Source organism: Alosa pseudoharengus, unplaced genomic scaffold (genome assembly GCF_046254945.1).
Source record: "Alosa pseudoharengus isolate Yale_2024_CS ecotype anadromous, Long Island Sound unplaced genomic scaffold, YU_APseudo_1.1 YU_APseudo_1.1_scf_14, whole genome shotgun sequence".
NCBI classification, from domain to species: domain Eukaryota; kingdom Metazoa; phylum Chordata; class Actinopteri; order Clupeiformes; family Clupeidae; genus Alosa; species Alosa pseudoharengus.
Genome location: NW_027468609.1, coordinates 20054077 through 20074076, shown reverse-complemented (window position 1 = coordinate 20074076; position 20000 = coordinate 20054077). Strand labels below are relative to the sequence as shown.

The window sequence follows — 20000 nt, the reverse complement described above, 5'->3', positions numbered from 1 at the left end:
TTCTTTTATTACCCTTTGATGAGCATTTGATGTATATCTAATCCTTAGAATGGAGTGACATTGTTATGGCTTGATAAAGTTTGAGAGAATCTTTTAACTGTGTGTGTGTTAAACATTTATCTGTAGTTAGCCTTTTGACCTTTGATATTTGGTGTTATACAAAATGATTTTTGAAACACCTGTTTTGTAATGAGCAAGATTGTCTTTACCAAGGTCATTCTTTTTCTTTATCATATCATGTCATTATTCAGATATATAGCACCATCCACATTTACAGGTGTATCTCAAAAAACTAGAATATCGTGGATAAGTTTATTTCAAAAACTGAAACTTTCTTATAATCTAGATTCACTACACATAAAGTGAAATATTTATATTTAAATATAAAATATAATAACTACACACAATTCATCATTTATTAATGGTTTGTTCATAGTAAATAAGCCTATATCTAAAATATGTTTATACATTATTGTTGATACTTAATAAATGATGCAATAATATGTTTTGATAAAGTCATATTTCCATTATTTAACAGTTGTTACATACACATGCACTAATGATTAGTTAGGGTGAGGATACATATTTTATAAACCACTTCCTAATACTATAATTCATGATTAACTCAGGAGTTACAAGTGGTTAGTTAATGATATTTTGTGAGCTAATCTAAAGTGAGGACGTTTTATGCCTTGCAACACATTTACAAATGAGTTATAAAGTTTTCTTTGCATTTATTCATTTAGCAGACACTTTCACCCAAAGCGACTTACACATGTCAATGAAATTAAAGGGCTAGGCCACATTGGTGGACGCCGGGGCTTGAACCCCCAACTTTATGGGTTACTGCATGGTAACCCTGCTCCATATCCACTACACTACCTCTGTCCAGTGGTATTGCAACAGTCAATTCAAAAATATAGTATAGATATGTGTGTTTACTATGGGCAAACCATTTTTAACTGTGTGTAAACATGATTTACAGATGAGAATTAATGTAGGAATAATGCTTTACAAACAAAGAATACAGCATTTAATAATAGTTTACAGATGTTTAATAATACATGCTTAACAGTGTGTAGTAGAAGAAAACAGAAACTCTTGCATAGCTGTAGGTGTTTCTATCTGGGCCTAGGTAGTGTAGTGGATAAGGTGCTGGACTAGCATGCAGTAGCCTGAGAAGTTGGGGGTTCAATTCCCGGCTTTCACTGTTGTGTCAATGGCCTTCAATTTAATTGACATTAGTAGGTTGCTTGTCTGCTAAATGAATGAGTGTGAATGTAATCTTTACAACTCATTTGAAAATGTGTTGCAAGGCATATAAAGTCCTCACTTTAGATAAGCTCACAAAATATCATTAACTAACCTCTTGTAACTCCAGAGTTAATCATGAATTATAGTATTAGGAAGTGGATTCTAAAATATGTATCCTCACCCTAACTAATCATTAGTGCATGTGTACCGGTATGTAACAACTGTTAAATAATGGAAATATTATTTCATCAACAAAATATTGTTGCATACTTTATTAAGTATTAACAATAATTTATAAATATATTTTAGATATAGGCTTATTTACTATGAACAAACCATTTATAACTGTGTGTACAAATACTTTATTTATGAGAATTAGCATAGGAGCAATGCTTTACAAATGATGAACAAAGCATTTTGTAATAGTTTGCAACTGGTTTATAATGGGAAAATGATTTCATTTATAAGCAATTGTTTCATTATTTATTAAGTATAAATCATGTACTTACAAACATATTTTTTGGAAAGGCTTATTTACTATGAACAAACCATTTATAACTGTGTGAACAAATGCTTTACTGATGATAAATTATGTATGAACAAGAAATTACAAATGATGAACTATAAAGTGTTACCTACCTTTTCGAAATGTATCTAGTCTCACAATGAAAATAAGGTAAAACCCAACCTTGCAGGTAAGTAATTTACTCTGAGCAATACAGTATATTTTTAACAGACAATACTGCTGTAATGCAATTTTTCCCAAGGCTCTCCTCACTCTCACTCTCAAATGTGTAAAATATAATGCCATCCTGCATTCCATCTCAGGGCTCTACAGTGCGCCCATTTCACTCGCACATGCGAGTAAAAATGATGCCGTGCGAGTGCAAAAAAATATTTAGGCGCACTGGTGCGAATGACTTCTAACCATGTCAATGTTTGTCTACAAAATACACCGCAACATCGAGAAACATTACTGGTGCAAACCATAGAATCACGTCGCGAATGCAGCCTAAAAACTACACCTCCCATCAACGTTAGCAGTTTCGCGTTGTGACTCGCTAGTAGTCGCTTCTATCAAATCCAAGAGCGCGCAGAAAAAGCGGAAAGTTAGACTAGCCAGCCAAGATGCAAAGATTAAAGAAATTAGTTCTTCTATCCACCGAATTCATTGGATATAGGAGGAACAGGATGAGATTCTGAGAATGCAGTGAGAGAAGGAAAGGTAACCTAACATGCCTTTTAGCCCAGTTGACGTATTGGCTGCAATATGCAAAATATAGCTGTAGCGAACGAACCGGCACAAAAGTACCCTCCCGTAATACTCCCATTTTATTCAAAGGTAGAACACTACTGACAACTCCAGGCTTCCACGCATGTATGTTTGTTTACACCGAATACAAGCTGAAGTGAAAAACGAAAGTAGGCCTAACGTTTGCCTACTGCCCCCATCAATGCAGATATTTCAAATAAAAACTAAAAGTATAAAACATATATCCTTGATTAATGTTGGATTTTGTGGAAGAGAAAATGGACTGTTTTAGTAGTAGTAGTCTATTAGGCAGTATGCAGCCAGATAGGTCACCATGGGCATATTTGGATTAGCTATAGATGGATTCACAAATAAATAAATTAGCCTACATTTGGCAGGATACTTGATATACAGGCTAAATGCAAATATGGCAATGTATTATATTATTTTACATTAACAAAATGTAGGAAAATAGAACAGACTGAAAATAAAGTAGGCACTGATCTTTAAAATCCTGTTTCCTGTAGCCTAAATGTTGTCAGTCATTCTTAATATTCGCAATTGGTGCACTGGCATGTTTAACTGTTAGCTGCAGTATAATGTTAGATTATGTGTTGAGTTAAGTACAGAACTGACTGTGCTCCCAAATTTTTGTCTGTGCTCCTACATTTTTTAACTTGGGCGCACAAGTGCTCCTGAAAAAAAAATGTTAGTGTAGAGCCCTGTCATCTCCTCTAATGTGTCACTATTCACTTCACCAGTGGTGAATGAGCTCAGACTAGTAGATGAGCTCACTTCTGTAATGAGTTACTGTCCACATCAGCTACTGAAGATTATGAGGAATTTGTGGGTAAAGTTTAAATGATTAACAATACAGTGGTTAAACCTCAGAGACATGCAATGGATGCTCAGATGACACATTTGCAGGGACTGTGCAGAAGCACTCAATATGGTCAAACAATCGACTCAACCGTAGACTGCATTTTTCAGACACAAATTATGCTTGAGATGGAAAACTGTCATCTAATATAAACATACTCTCAAACACTAAAGCAAGCTTTTACAATTTTGGACACTTTAAGATCCCGTTTACAACACCTGTGTGCACTAAACTATGCAATTGGTTAGTGGTTAACAATTCACAGGCAGGATTGTTGGGTCGACATTGTCTTTAATTGTGCACTTTATAGATGGAAAGGACAGTGATATCACTCACCCATATTCCCACTGCTAAGACCACCAAAAAGTAAATCACAATGACTGAAATGTCCGCTGGATTGTTGACGGCCAGTGGCTCAGATGCATTGCGCGTATTGCGCAGAAAGGAGAGTCCGTAGTAGTCATAGGTCATCTTGATGGCACACTGTGGACATGAAGAGACCAGTACTGTTGCCGCTGTCGCTGCTGAGTGCGTGTGTGCGTGAGTGGAAGTGTGTGAGGGGTATGTCTTCTCCTGCAGGTTTATCACTTGAGATTACCTGTGCATATGCCCTGCCTCTTCAGGTGAGTAAGTGTGTGTGTGTGTGTGTGTGTGTGTGTGTGTGTGTGTGTGTGTGTGCGCGCGTGTGTTGGCGTGGGTTTTGCTTACACATATGTGTGTGTATGTCTGTATGTCTGTGTGTGTGTGTGTGTGTGTGTGTGTGTGTGTGTGTGTGTGTGTGTGTGTGTGTGTGTGTGTGTGTGTACATAGTTGCATATGGATCCAGGCTGTAGGTGTGGCCTTGTGAGTTGGTGTCAGGATTAAACCTTGTGCGCTTAACAGAGGTGTCATAGGTCTGTGATTGTGTCTGAGTGCTGGGAACCAAATGGCATTAATGATCAACCATGACGGAAGGCCTTGAAGTAAATGCACGCAGATTCCCAGAAATGACACAGACCCCAAACATGGCCTCACACAAGCACGTTCCACTTAAAAATTCTGTATTTTGCCTTTCAGGTTCCTGTGGTTTATAAAACTATGTATTTTTAAGCTATGCTGATATTATAATCACTCAGTCAAAAGTGCTTCCACCTTGATAGGTGGTGGTGTAATGAGAAACAGGGACCTTCGAGGACCCCTGGTGGTGAAAAGAAGACGTGCCTTTTGGTGCCTTTTAAATAGTGACCCATAGAGGGAACACTAGAGAGACTCTTTCTACAATCCCACACTACACAGCCTTTAGGTTTCTCCTGAGCATTTTAATGTGTAATGATCCAGTTGGTCTAAACAGAGCATATCTTTGTGTGGGGGAGCCCCTGGCTAATCAGCTGATTTGATAGAATACAAGCATTTATCAATCAGACATTAGAAATGGTACAAAGTTCCTCTTGTTCTGAATAGGGGTCAAGTCCTTTCATTGGGGCCAACAGAATTTACCTCTGAGAAACATCCATAACCTTTCCTCTGGTTTGATAACGTTAAGGAAACTCCACTGGGTCTAGATCTATACACATAACATCATCTTCAGCAACACACAAAATAATGAAATAAACAAAACTGACTTCTATTAGCCTAGAAATCTAGACGCACCCTAGCAATTACATTTGCTGCCAGGGCTAGTCTAGCAACTCTCCGTTGGCTTGTGAGCTCGAAAAATTAAACTTCTATCAGGCCAATCAAATCGTGTATAGAGTCGTTAGGCGGGCTTAACATAATGATTGATGGCAGAGTTGCAACGGTTTGGCTTGAATTCCCTGCTACTTGAAAACAAATAAGATAAAAAATAGGCTACTTGAAAACAAATAAGATACTGTTGGCGAACAGTGTGACACGAGTTAAGCTTTTATTAAGTTGGCAAAAGTTTGAACTAGCCAACTAGCTCCGCTGGTGAGAAACGCATGGGACTCATAGCGCTGTCCTATTGCGTGCAGAGGGAATTTGAAAGACAACCGATTATCCCGCCCCTCGGACTGAGCACTGCGAACGGTGAGTGCCCAGACCCTACATTTTAATGTGGGTCTGGCTCGTCAGGCTAGACTTCTATAATATTTTGCATTGTTTTACGAATTGACAATAGTATACTAATGGCCCTTGTAATGTGACTGACACATGGAAGTCACTTTGGATAAAAGCGTCTGCTAAATAAATTAATTTAAATGTAAATGTAAATATAATGGCAGTGGAACAGAGCAAGTGGGAGAAAAAGACAGACAGATTAGCCTCGGCAACCTAACAAGTAGAGTTTGCAGTGGGCATAGCATGTACATTTACATGTATTCATTTAGCAGACTCTTCTATCTAAGGCGACTTACGTATGTCAATTATATTACAAAGGCCATTGTCCCTGAAGCAACTTAGGGGTTAAGTACCTTGCTCAAGGGCACAATGGTGAAAGCCTGGAATTGAACCCACAACTTTTCAGGCTATTGCATGCTAATCCAGCTCCTTAACCACTACACTACCACTGCCCAGGTAGCCAGCAGATAGCATGTAGCCAGAGTCTATGGGATGACCTACCGCCTATAACATAGGTTCTCAAAGTGCGCCCCGGGGGCCAATGGCGGCCCGCGGAAACATTTCTGGCGGCTCGCAATAACATCTGATAACATCTGTAAAACTGTTAAAACTATACAACTGTACTGTGTGCTTTGAAAAGAATGAATCTCCGTTTAGTGGTGTTTCGTGGCCGTCAGGTTTTCCTGTGGTGCTTTGGTAGCTGGAATTGGGCCTGAATAAGGCCTATGCTGATAAGAAGCAAGGCACACTAAGACTGTTTGTTCTAAATAAGTTTGTACTTGAAATGGACTGCAACCAGAACTGTTATATCCCAATATTTGTCTGTTGAGGGTAAAGAACCCCAGGGATTGTGTGTGCATTGCAAAGTTTTGCCAGGTTTAGCCTCAGTTATGAATTAAAATGTGTTTAATGCAATATATATATAAACTGTAGAGATGCAACCTCGTCATTAAAATTATTACAAATGGGATTTTTTTTCCAGGTTTTTTTTTTCTTTTTCTCTTTGGCGGCCCTCAGTTCAATGTTGGGTTCCTGAATTGGCCCTCACCAATCAAAACTTTGAGAACCCCTGGCCTATTAGGACGCTGTTGCAGCCATTTGTGTGATGGGACACACATGCCGACGATACCGTATCGAGCCGTGAATATCTTATATAATAAGTTACTTTGTCTCTATTTTATTGTGCCATCTACCTGCCCAGGGACTATGGGCAGAATCTAGCAATTTGCTACAACCTGGCACAAGACATCTGTTAATGTTTTTTTGTGCACTGTTCCTGTTCAAATAAACCATAACTCTGTTTGGGTATTTATGGGTACAGTCATGTACCCATAAATACAGTCATACAGGATTGTCATGTCCAATAATCTGGACATAGACTGTAACAACACTGTGAACACTAGACTGCATGTGGCAACAGTTCAGGAAGTTAATTGTATGTATTAGAAAAAAAGATGTATTAAAATGCATTAGTTTGTTAAACTTAACTAGAAGTTTCTTTGTTTAATCATCTCCTTAGATCTGTCTAGTCAGCATCCTCCCATCTGCTTCCTTTGACCTCCTCCTTTTCAGTCTAATAATAAAAAATTTTACACGTCATGATACATGTATCATTGCAGATAGCTTTCGGAGCTCGATAAGGACCCACATATGAACCAGGTCCATCAAGGGCAGGGTTACCTCCTGGGGTGGTATGATCACAAACTCTTGCTCAACTTAAACCAATATCATTGCCAGACAGTTCCTTTGTCCAGGCCAGTAGTCACCTTTCGTTCACTTTTGAGAGATTATCAGTATGGACAGGTGCCCATCCAAGGTGACGCATTTAATCCTGGCTTATAAATACAAAATGACTCAGCAGCTAAATTGTCAATTTACGGCACACTGTGATCCTGCCAGTTTTGCATGGAGTGGGAGTACCTACAAATCATACCGTTGGTGCTTATCTCATCTGGGGATAGAACTGGTTACGTGATTTGTGGTCTGGGGTGAATGGAATATTTTGCTGTGGATTGCAGCCTTTCTATAAGGATACAGGAAAAGACATAAAAGTGAAGCAATGGACACACATGTAGGCTGACCCCAAAATATCAACTTAAGCTTAACTCTCAAAAAGAATTTCAAGTTTTTGCCTGAAATTGCACTGTGCCTATTTACAAGGGCATTGTTCCCACCTCTTCTGGGGCCTACCATCAAACGTTGGACCTCTATAGAAAGCTGAGAACCTCTAGTTCTCGTAGGAAACAGTCAAAATAAATGTGTGATGTACTCACAAAGAGTTACAGAGGCTAGAATATAGTTTTTTCTTTCTGCCGGATTACAAGCATCTCTGAACTGACCACATTTCAGCCCTCTAGGTCTCTTGATATCCCTTAGAAACACAACTGAGCCCTAGCACCAGGTCTTGTGAAGTTGTGTGCAAAAGTAGATCAATATAGAATGAAAATATGAGTGCTTTAGACTATTATTTGCCAAGGTATGCCCAAGCGTTTTGTAAAATGCCTATGGATACTCCCCATAGGACTTTTTGTTATCCAAAATGCATACTGACAATCAAATGCTTACTGCACATGAACCCCTTTCTGTAGAAGCATAATCCTGGTCTCAAATGAAAGGTAACACTTTGAGGTTGCATGCTTGTATTTGGATTATACTTCAGGGGTTCTGATATGGAATGACTACACTAAATATGGAATGATTACAAAAATGTCTCTATTTTTGCATTTACTTTGTTGGTTCAATGAGTGTGTATAAGATAGACTATACATCTGTACAACTAATATTGGATAACACAACATGAAGATTCAATTTCTATGGATTCTTGTGAATATTTCAGTACCCAATATGTTGCATCTACTTATTGAGCTGCAGCTACACTGCAGCCAGAAGTCAGGGTAGCACCAAAAGCGGAAGGGGGGGAGGGGGGCATTTTGGATCAAATTTAATTGAGACATAATTAATCTGAGAATGTAAAGCACTATACAGATTGTACATGAAAAAAACATTTTTGAATTCCCAAGTGTCAAAGCTTTGAAATGGTGTATAACATTACTATGCTACATAGCAATATGGTGCATACAATTGATTTAGAATGTTGTGGGGAGGTGGGGTAACCGTCCCGACGGCGGGACACTGAAAATTATGTGGTTAAATAAATGGTATGGTTTTATTTGAAAATAACCACTTCAAAATCATTTTGATGGTACATTGACTTATAATAAGGATAATGGTGTTTCCATCATATGTAACTATGATGTACTATGCAGAACCATCAGCCTTTTTGCAACTTTTTGAGACACTTGGGTACCAATTAAACATAATTTTCTAAATGATGACGCTAAAGGTATGTTGAAAATTCCATAGGGTACATGGCAATTCTTACCTACACATGGAGCTTTGTGAGCTAATAACGACACACTGTAAATTCACTTCCATTTATACTGAGCAGTCTTACATGCCATTCCATGTAAATATTTTGTAATGACACACTGTAAATTCAATTCCTTTTGTAAGGAGCAGTCTTGTATGCCATTGCATGTAAATGCACACCACAGTGCTTTGTAAGCTAATAATGACTTACATTCAACCCCCTTCAGTGAATCTGTGTCTTGCGCCATTATGTGCTGGCGATGAGCAGGGCCACAGAAAGCCTGGCCAGGCAGAAAGAGCTGCCCGGGGCTGTTCACACAAAGGCATCGCTGGGTCTCTTCCAGCTCAGGAACCTCGGCTGCGTGCGGATGTGTGCGCTCGCATGCTCGGTCAGTGTCGTGTTGTGGTCCCGTGGCCCAGATAGAGAACTCCGCAGCCAATGGGAACGCGGCTCGCTGATGTGTACGTATGTGGTGCGATGCACAGAAGATGCACAGGAGGTCTGATCAGAGGGGGGTGAGGTGGGGGGGTGCACTGATGCAAAAATACTCACTGTGCTTATGGCTGCTTTGAAACACATTATGTGATGAGGGTGAGCAAGGAGCGACAGAGACTTACTTAGCAAGAAAACGAGACGAGGAGAAGAGAGGAGAGAAGAGTGAAAAGAAGAGAAAAGAAGAGAAGAGGAGAGAAGAGAGGAAAAGAGAAGATAAGAGAAGAGCAGCAAAGAGAAGAGAACAGAAGAGAAGAACCATATAATTGAATGCAATACAAGAGACTTGGCATAAAGTCTACAAAAAAGAAAAGGGCTTCCCATGGTAGGCAATGTCTTTAATGGCATTCTTTCATGACCTCGCAGTATCATAATCATAACAAATAAATTAATAAAAAGAAACAAACAAATGCCAAAAAAGAGAGAAACAAACAAACAAAAACATCAAAATCCATACAACCAAAAACAAAAATGCTCTTACACCACTGTGTTGCATGAGAGGGCTCCCCCATAACAACATCAGACTCAGGGGATCAGCTGCTCTAAGCACAGGTGCCTTACACAATTCACAAGGGACAGCAGTGTATACACATGGGGTCAAAGTGTAAAGGTCAGAGGTCAAAGAGATGGACAGCAGACAGCACATTAGAAAGATCATGGGGTATTGGATTAGACTTAGAGGGTATGGAATTTTGGGTTTGGGGGGGGAAGGGTGTACATTAACACACTGGTGTGATGGTTGTCTTGATTTTATTTTATTTTTCTTGTTTGGCACGTGGCCATCTTAGGTCTACGGAAACACCTTGGCCTGTATTATGTGTTACGAGGGACCCATTTTTTAGGAAAGGGCTCCAACACATGAGAAGGTCTTCACAGGAACACTAGGTTAAGAGAGCGCCTTGCTCACTTGGAAAGGAGGAGGAAAGGATGGGTGGCAGGATAAGGCTACACAGCACAGAGATTTGGGAAAAAAGACCACAGACTAGAAAGCCATGAAAAATGAACAAGAGCACAGATTTGGAGAGGGGTATATCAGGGTGAGAGAGACAGAGGGACAGCATTTAAAAAAAAAAAATCAGAGACAAACCAAGCAGCGCAGAAAGAAGAGTAGGAGAAGGAGGAGAAAGAGGAGTAGAAGAAGAAGGAGAGAGGAGCAGAGAACGTAAATAAATAACACTGAGATCGAGTTTTGGGGAGCATCACACAAAGAGAACAGAGCAGGAGGAGGAGCAGAGGAGGAAGTGTAACAGGAGTGGGGGGGGAGGAGTAAGAGAGCGTGACAAGGAGGGGGGGGTGAGGAAGAGGAGGTTGGCTAATGCAGCTTACTGCATTGAAAAAGGACAGGGACACTGAGGGACAAGATGAGGGACACTCTCAGGTGGGGTAGGATGATGAATGTATGGGGAAGAAGGGAAGGAAAAAACACGCTTGTTCTCGCTCTCGTTCTTTCCATCTTTCTTTCTCACTCTCTCGCTTCCTCCCTCCCTTCCTTCCTTTCTTTCTTTCCCTCTCTCTCTGGCCTTCAGGGGTTGGCGTCTCCGGTCTCGCTGTCCTGCTGGTCGCTGGTCCAGAGCGTCAGGTTGTCTCGCAGCAGCTGCATGATGAGCGTGGAGTCCTTGTAGGAGTCCTCGTTCAGATTGTCCAGGTGGCCGATGGCCTCGTCGAACGCCTCCTTGGCCAGCTGGCACGCCTGCTCGGGCGCGTTCTGGATCTCGTAGTAGAAGACGGAGAAGTTGAGCGCCAGGCCCAGGCGGATGGGGTGCGTGGCGGCCATGCTCTTGCTGATCTCGAACGCCTCCTTGTAGGCGCCCTCGGAGGACTCCACGGCGCCGGAGCGCTTCTCGCCCATGGCCACCTCGGCCAGGTAGCGGTAGTAGTCGCCCTTCATCTTCAGGTAGAACACCTTGCTCTCCATCTGGGTCTCGTCGCAGCTCTTGATGAGGAACTGGTCGAGCAGGTTGAGGACATCCTGACACACGGCCTCCAGCTCCTTCTCGATGGTCTCGCGGTAGGCGCGCACCAGCTCCAGCTTCTTTTCGTTGCCGTCGGTGGCCGTCTTCTGCTCGATGCTGGAGGTGACACGCCAGGACGAGCGCCTCGCGCCCACCACGTTCTTGTAGGCCACCGACAGCAGGTTGCGGTCCTCGTTGGAGAGTGGCTCGCTCAGTTCAGTCACCTGCAAGATGGACACACAGTATGGGGAGGGGAGAGGTGAGGTCATGATGTAGACTGACATTCTGCTTAGCCAATAAGTGTGAGTCAACTTCTAGGCTTTGGTGCATACAGAATAAATCAATTGTATGGAATAAATCAATAGAAACGGAGCTGCTGGTCTAAGAGTAGAGAAGGCAATAACAGCCTTAGTAGGACTTATGCACCATGTGATATGTTCTTGTAATGGAGAAATTCTACATGGCTTATATCTTGGCAAGTTTCCTAGCATTTGCTTCCTTGATTTTGTCGAGTGAAAACATACTGCAATGCAAGTCGCCCTTTCCCCTCCCCTCACCTCCAATAGAGCGTTTCGATTGCCACCCGCACACAAAGGGATGAAACCGGACAGGGCAGGTCAAACGAGACGGGTGGCCCTAGGGCTGCACACTTGTTTCAGGGCACTGGTAATTTAATCATATGGCCGTGAGGGCAAAGGTGACCGTCTCTAAGATAACGGATATCACTGGCGCATTCAAACCTTGCCATTTAGATAAAAAATAATGAACGATGGCAGCAATCGCTTTAGGTCCGCAGAAAAGACTTTGCGCAGCGCCCTCCTTCGGTTAGGCAATCTTTCTCCCAATCCTCTCCTCAAAGGTCCATTATATTGAACGCCTTGGTCAGTTACCTAATGCATGCAATTTTAATAGAGAGGCATTCGTTTGAATATTTGGTATGTGTTCGTACAAATGAGGGGTCCAAATCTTGTGTTCACTGAATTATTCTCTATGAAGAAAAGGCAGAGGCTTGCCGGACGTCTGCATCGAGGCTACGCGCAAGTTCATACCGCTGGTGCAACACACTGCCTTATTGAAACACTGTAACAATACTGTATCCGCATCTGAGTATTCAGTTTGAAAGCAGGGAGATGGCACTCACCAGTTTCATGGCGGAGGCCATGTCATCGTAGCGCTCTGCCTGCTCAGCCAAGCGGGCTCTCTGAATCAGCTGCTCCCGGTCAGCCATTCTGTGAGATGTGCACAAGCGCGAGGATGCTCAACACTCTACTAGAACGTTCTTTTCACGTTTCCTTCACGACTGACCACAGATTTGGTCTCAAATCGTTTGTGCGCTGACCAAAGGCTACGTTGTGCTGGACAATATGCAGGCAGCTGGAGAACGAGTTTTCCCCCTGTTCCCGACACTCACGTGTGGGTTAACCAGCAAGCCAGTGTATCCAGAGGACAGCTCCAAGCCTTGGCGTACAGAAAGTGCAGTGACACGCTCAACCCTCCCGAGTCCGACCCACTCCTCCAAGCCTCGCCCGACTCACTCTCTCTCACACACACACACTCTCTGCCCGATGGCTGGCTGCTGAGGCTCGCCTCCGCTGTCGACCGTCGGGTGCTGCTGTTCTTGCTGCAAACGTCCTGACTGTCAATCTCCGACTGAAAAGAGGGGGGTTGGGGGGCGCTGAAGCGCTGGCTGATATTTCATGATGACGTCACTTGCTAAAAATAGCTGCATGCGCTGCAGGCACGCACCTGCGCAGTGCGGCTTGCTGCATTCTCCCTTGTTGCAGCAGCTGATAGCGCATGCGTGGAGGGTACCGCTTGTAAGCGCACTCTCACTCACACACCACCCCCAACGGTTGTGTTGCATCCGCGACCAAAAGGATGCTGCTGCTTGTCCAACAATGGCCGCTGACCACACACAGAAATGGGTAAATGACCTTACCACTGATTCGGTGTAGGCCACATGCAAATATATTTTCATTGGTAAGGCTATATGGCATAATTATCAAGATATATTTCCAGTTTCACAAATTACGCGTAAAAGGCAATAAATGCATTTTTTACAGAAAATAAAATAAATAAATAAAACAATGGCTATTTCCTGTCTTTCCAATATACACTAGGCCTATTATATACAAATGTTTAATTTGAGCATTTAAACTGACTAATTTGGAGTAGATTTGTTTGAACAATACTTGTTAAGGCCTCTTCCAACATGACGGGTAACATCAATACAGTAGCTGGTGTATATCATGTCATGCCGAGGCTACTACTGCATGGCCTCTGGCACTTCTCTAAAGGCACTGCTACAAATAAACAAACAAATAAACAAACAAGTAAGTAAACAAATAAATAGATGTAGCTCTGAAATTAACTTGGGTTTGACATGAAACGTCTGTTACATAACCTAACTAGATGGCCAGCTTCGCTGTTAATTTAATATATTACATTAGTTCATGGTGAAGACCAAACAGAGTCTTGTAGGATTTTCAGAGATATAAACCTGCAGAACTGTGAAGAAGTGATGGAATAAAATCCACAGTGTGTAATTGTAAACATAGTCAACATGCCTGAAGGTAAATTAATTGATCTTTACTGTTATTTGTTAAAGGCTTCCATTAATTTGTCACACCATAAAGGGAAATTAGCAGCAGAACCTGAAGCCAGTTACATCCCAACGTCATCAGCAGGCAGTCTTCAGTCTTAGGCACAACACACGCACACAAACACACACATATATAGTCTTTCTGTGTCTTTCTCACAGTAATACTGATATAGTGTAGACAGACAGACACACACACACACACACACACACAGACACATATTTTCAGTATTTGGCAGCTGTCTATCCACTGAAGTCCTCCGTTCATAAATGACACAGGAGAGCAGGAGAGCAGTTCCATGACTTTCACATCTATCCATCCATCCATCCATCCATCCATCTCTTCCGTCAGTCTCATCCATTATGGAGCACTAGAGTTCATCTTCTCCAGGCAACTCTCCCAGAAGGCCACCAGCCGGTTGTCCTTGTTTGCACAAAAGTCGGTGAAGTCTCGGAGCAGCCTCTCGCCCAGCCTCTCGTCCCCGAGCAGGCCCGTGCGCCAGGCTTTGGTCAGCATGGTGTTGTAGGCCCAGTAGTAGCCCACGTGCTCCTCGGCCCCAAACAGGCTCTGGGTGGCCGAGGTGGTGGAGTTGCGTCGGCGTCGCTGCTGCCCGCTGGGATACTTGCGCTTAGAGTAGGGCAACTGGAGGAACACTGTACCTACAGGGAACAGAGAGAGAGAGAGAGAGAAAGAGTTTTCCTTCAGAGCATATGAAAATAAAATGGTAAAATGGACGACATTTAATGCTTTTCTACTTGTCAGACCACTGAAATTCATGCCTTACGTTAGTCCTTTCAAACACACACACACACACACACACACACACACACACACACACACACACACACACACACACACACACACACACTCCCACACAAAGGAAGAGGAAGTTGACATGCAACTCATACACAGAAAAAGTTGGGATGTGACAATCTGTGACAATCTACAAATCTCGTAAACCGATATATAGCTGCTAAAACCACACAGACAACATATGAAAAGTTGAAATTTGACTATTTCATGGAAAACATTATGCTCATTTTGGATTTGATACCAGCAAACGCTGGAAAAGTTGGGTAATGATAAGGACAACAATAGGAGGAATATGGCACCATGATTGGGTATAATAAAGAGCATCACAGAGAGGCAGTCTCTTAGAATTAAAGATGGGGTTTATGGGATTTGTAGATTACCGCATTCTGTTTTTATTTGCATTTTACACAATGTCCCAACTTTTTCTGTGTTGAGGTTGTACAAGGCACCAACCTGCACACTGGGAGACAAAGACAGACAAAGAGGCCCTCACAATGTTAAGACTAACAGAGAGGCTACACTGGACACGTAACTGAAGCGTCCCGCTCTCGGAGCGTCTGCTACAACAATACGCTGCCACTATAATCAATGGAACTAGCTATACCAGGTGTGAGAGTGCTGCGTACGCTCTAAAGCAATCTCCTAAAACTATTTTCATTTGAACAGAGCGCTTCAGTTACGTGCCCACTGTAGTCTCCCTGTAAATGCCAGAAGAGACATTGTACCTGTGACATGGATGTACTGGGGCTTGTTCTCTGACGGGAAGTTGAAAGCTGAGGCTGAGAATTTATCCTGGACAAACCCAAACCTGGAGGGAAACAAAATGGCTGTCATTAGTTGTTATGACAACCCCAAACAATTAATTTCACACAAAAAAAACTCACAAACTATAAAACAAATAAAAATACATTGTAAAATAATACAAGAGAAAATAAATAAAGGTTTAACAATTTAACTACGCAAAAAGATCATATACACGGATTTTACATTTGATCAAAAATGCACTCTGACAGACTTACCTGTAGAGAATGGCTTCCTGGAAAAGTTGCATACGGTCCCAGTATGTCTCGGGCTCAAATCCTGAAAAGGAGACAAACACTTACTAAACCTTTAATACTTTTAATAAGGCCTGACACACACACACACACACACACAAGCACGCGCACACACACACACACACACACACACACAGAAAGGCAGACCCTAAAACAAGTTGTCAGAGCAATCTCTTTAGCACATACAGTTACGCAAGGAAACACAAACGGAAACACACACACAACTTGCTAAATCCATCTCACATACAAAAGTCACACACAGATGTATACATACGCACGCACGTACGTACACACACCTTCAAACAGGTTGTCGGATCCCTCTCTGAGCAGGCACTGGATGTTGAGGGGGATGAAGAGCTGGGCACGGAGCGGGTCTCCGTATAGGTAGGAGGGCAGAGCGAAGGGCACCTCCAGCACGGGCACCAACAGGAACCCACACGACGCTGCCTTCCTGTGCCAACCCTGCACCTGTGGGCAGCACGGTCAGGCCACACAGAGATACACATCATCATCACCCGTCACAGCACACCACATGTCACCACTAGCCTGGTCCTACCAGACTCTCGTACATTTCATAATGTACAGAGAGTCTGGCCACTTGCCAAGCGTTAACTTCCTTGAAGGCGAGTACTCTGTGGAAGTTTAAAACTATTGGACCTGCCCAGAGCCACTCTGGATCTGCCATAACCAAACGCTAACGTTTGGTCGTGACGTATGTCTGGCTCAAACTAGCGCACAACCTCAACGTCATCGTTCTCAGCCACTCCCTCTGTTTGCTGATTGGACCTGCAGATTTTTGCAGGAGAAAACCCGCGAATATACCGCAGTCCCAGATGACGTACTGAAGGGAAATGAAAATTGAGCGGAAGTACGTAGGAGGGCGGAGCCAGGCTATGTCACTACAGCCTTCCCGTGCAAACCACACACCTGAGGGCATCATGGTGGTGTTAACAACTATGATGTTAACAACAAACTTGATATCTACTCTGATGATGGTCTGACTGACGGAAATTGGTTGCACCGTAGAGCAAGCAGTGGTTTTCTTTTCTCTTACTCTAAGTTGTTCTTGCAAAGTAGCTGCACCTGCAATATAATCTTATCAAGGTCTGCAAGGGCTCCCCTCCATCTTCTACAAAGTTGATGTCAAACACAAGACGCACTTAACCACACATATACTACATGTTACTACAGTGTGTTGCGATTACACACAGAATAGTGAAACTCAATTTGTCAAGCCACCCTTTGAGTCTGAGCCACTCCAAAATTGAACAGTTTTTTTTCTGTAGCGCATGCTATACCTTTCCACCAAGTTTCTTTAATTAATTAAATCGGGATGGTAGTTTTTGCACAATCTTGCTCTCAGACAGACAAACAAACCACGCCAACAACATACCCTCCTTGGCAAAGGTAATACTAACACACACAGCAGAGCAGAGAGTCTGCTCTATCACACACAGCATCAATAGAGACCCTCAGGATTGCTCTCAATTACCTTGAATTATCTACATCAATTATCTAACGAGGGGTATAATTACAATCATCAGCAGAATTTCAATAGATTTGATGGAGGGAGAGGGAAGAACAAAGGAATACTGGAGGTTCCCGTGGTAACAGATTAAAGAATACTACACAATAGTACCAGCATAGTGAGCACCAATGTCCTTAAATGGCAGGCACCATGGTAGTAGTCTATCAATGTCACTAGCATAGTAGACACTCCATCTGTGGAACTAAGGTAACAGGTACTGATATCCCTCAGTGGTACTAAGGTAGTAAGCATGCATATCCATCAATGGGACTAACATAGTAATCACGCATATCCGTGAATGGGACTAAGGAAGTAGGTGTTCATATCCATCAATGGAACTAAGGTAGTATACAAATATTGTTTCAGTTTATTTTTGTATGTAAGTCGCTTTGGATAAAAGCATCTGCTAAATGAATAAACAATCTCAATATGTTCTATATCCTGGTTAAATAAAGGTAAATACAGGTCCATAAATTGTACTAAGGTAATAGGAGCTTATATGCATCAATGGAACTAAGGTAGAATATACTAAAATGTATAAACTGTAGTAAGATAGTGGCCGCTCATATCATCAATGGAACTAGTTGGAACCCACTCTCATACACTTCTTTCAATCATTCTCCCAGAGAGCACTTGAATTTGGACCAGGGAATGTGATGAATAGGAGACCAGGGTCATCATCATTCATCACTAGGGTAACGGTGGCTCTCTCACTCACCATCTCGAACAGGACTGCCGCTGTGACAGCCATCCAGTGCAGTTTGATCTCGAAGGCAGCGTTCAGGGAGAAGTTGCCATGGTAATAGCAGCTGCACCACTCGGTGCGATCGCTGCGATTGTTAACATCGACGTCCAAGGTGACCGTCTTCTGCTCCGGCACGGTGGCAGCTGCTGAGAGAAATTGGAAAGGGGGGGAGACACAAAAAGAGGGCGATAGAGAGAGAAAAAGAGGGAGAGAGAGGAGAAAGAAAGAGATAGAAGGGGAGGGAGAAAGAAAGAAAAGAGATAGAAAAGACGAGTGTAGCAGAGTGGAATGAAGTGAAAGTTTTCATGAAAAATGACAGAAGAGGAAAAAAATGGAAAGAATCCAAGAGCAGGAGTGAAAAGGCAAGAGGATGTAAGTTTGGAAGTGGGAGAGAAAGGGAGACAAAAAGCAGGAAGGAGAGGAGTAGGGGGGATGTTTATGAAGGAAAAGAGAGATTATGCGGATGGTAAAGTTGATGTTTGGATTAGGATTAGGCATGATCTTACATTTGTCATCTCGTGAGACTGAAAATTAGTGTTGAGACGTGAGTAAAAGGCAAGTTTCTGTTCACAGAATCACATGCAACAGTGTCATGTGCAATACTCAATTAATATCCTATGATCCTTACATGATACTTCTTAAGGCCTATATTCATATCTTTGGCTGCATTTCAGCATACATTATATGCAGCTCAAGTCAAGCATGGTCACTATAGCCACTTTGAACATAACATAGCAGCTATCAAGCACTGAAAATGAAGGCCACAATCAAAGTTATACTGGTAAGACATTCAAGACGTAACAAATCACTAAAAAATTGTCTGTAAACTTGTGAGTCCCTCCAACCAATTATTTTAGGCGCACAAATCTGGAAATAACCGGCTGCAGCAGCAGCACCAATGGTATGCCCATGTCCTCTACTGTGATGTATATTAAGAGCTCTTAAACACAAGGTGACATGAAATGTGCTTGGGCAGCAAGTCCAAGTCTAAGAGCCAACAAATAAGCCTTGGGACCCAGGTCTGATAATGCTTCCACTGTCATCATGCCAAATCCGGCTAGAGTGACCATCCATGTCCTGAACACCTTCAGGAGGACAGAAGAAACCCTGACTTCCGTCCATCCAGTGTTAGTGTAGCTCAGTGTAGCTAAATGCTAACAAACATTAGCTTAGCTTCACCTCTGAAACACATAACTGGCGCTGACTTTTGTGCATTTTACATCAGAGCCTGATTAAAAAGACACACAAGCGCATAGCATAGGTATGGTACAGTTAGCCCAGGAATGCAGGGAAAGTGAGTAAAGCAGAGCGCCAGTAACTAAAAATCAGAAATACATGAAGCTAGCTTGAGGACATCCGGAGCTAGCTTGAGGATGTGGCAAGTTTGAAGATATGTGAAGCTAGTTAGAGGATATATGAAGCTAGTTTGAGCATACAGTATGTGAAGCTAGTCTGAGCATATGTGAAGTTAGTTTGAGGATATGTGAAGCTAGTTTGAGCATATATGAAGCTAGTTTGAGGATCTGTGAAGCTAGCATGAGCATGTAAAGCTAGTTTGAGGATATGTGAAGCTAACTGTTAAGGCTTTGAGCGGGCTTTTTCACCCTTTAAACTGACATGGGAGAAAGAGGGCGAGCGTATGTAGGGACGAGCCTACACCACTGCACCACTGTACCACAGCCATGACATGTACCACAGCATGCACTACAATACGCACCAATCACGCCACTTCATGGTGACTTCTGACAGGAAGGCCAATCAGAAGCTCTGCCAGTGCAGTGGGTGCACCACACCGATAAAAGTTCTCTGATTGGAGCATTCAAGACACTACCACACAGGTTAGTGCTCTGATTGGAGGATTTTCAAACAGCATCACACAAATTAGTCTTCTGATTGTCAGGGATGTGGATTCTATCAAATCGGCCATGCTCAGGCAGGGATTTTCATGCCACACACATTCACAGAGAGACTATGTCTACATGAGGTGAATATTTCTACCACTAT

General features: G+C 42.5%; 2 protein-coding genes across 8 annotated transcripts in view; both read right to left on the bottom strand.

The window, feature by feature from the left end:
* Positions 1-9676: 9676 nt before the first annotated feature.
* On the bottom strand, positions 9677-13714 carry ywhah (tyrosine 3-monooxygenase/tryptophan 5-monooxygenase activation protein, eta polypeptide). The gene is made up of 2 exons (XM_076284106.1): positions 12397-13714; positions 9677-11479 (listed from the first exon to the last, which is right to left on the bottom strand). Exons 1-2 carry the CDS (start codon positions 12481-12483, stop codon positions 10826-10828), a joined length of 741 nt encoding a protein of 246 aa, XP_076140221.1. The 5' UTR covers positions 12484-13714; the 3' UTR covers positions 9677-10825.
* Positions 13715-13829: 115 nt separating this feature from the next.
* Positions 13830-20000, bottom strand: part of depdc5 (DEP domain containing 5, GATOR1 subcomplex subunit) — a 34373-nt gene continuing 28202 nt past the window's right edge. For 4 of the 7 annotated variants that reach the window (XM_076284098.1, XM_076284101.1, XM_076284103.1 and 1 more), the window contains 5 exons: positions 17970-18142; positions 16020-16191; positions 15688-15748; positions 15394-15476; positions 13830-14514 (listed from right to left, as the gene is read on the bottom strand). In XM_076284098.1, coding sequence (XP_076140213.1) covers positions 14216-14514; positions 15394-15476; positions 15688-15748; positions 16020-16191; positions 17970-18142 — 788 coding nt within the window. In that variant the 3' untranslated portion in view covers positions 13830-14215. Of the gene's footprint in view, positions 14515-15393; positions 15477-15687; positions 15749-16019; positions 16192-17969; positions 19824-20000 lie in introns of those variants that run through there. The other 3 variants (XM_076284099.1, XM_076284102.1, XM_076284104.1) reach the window with 2 other exon arrangements.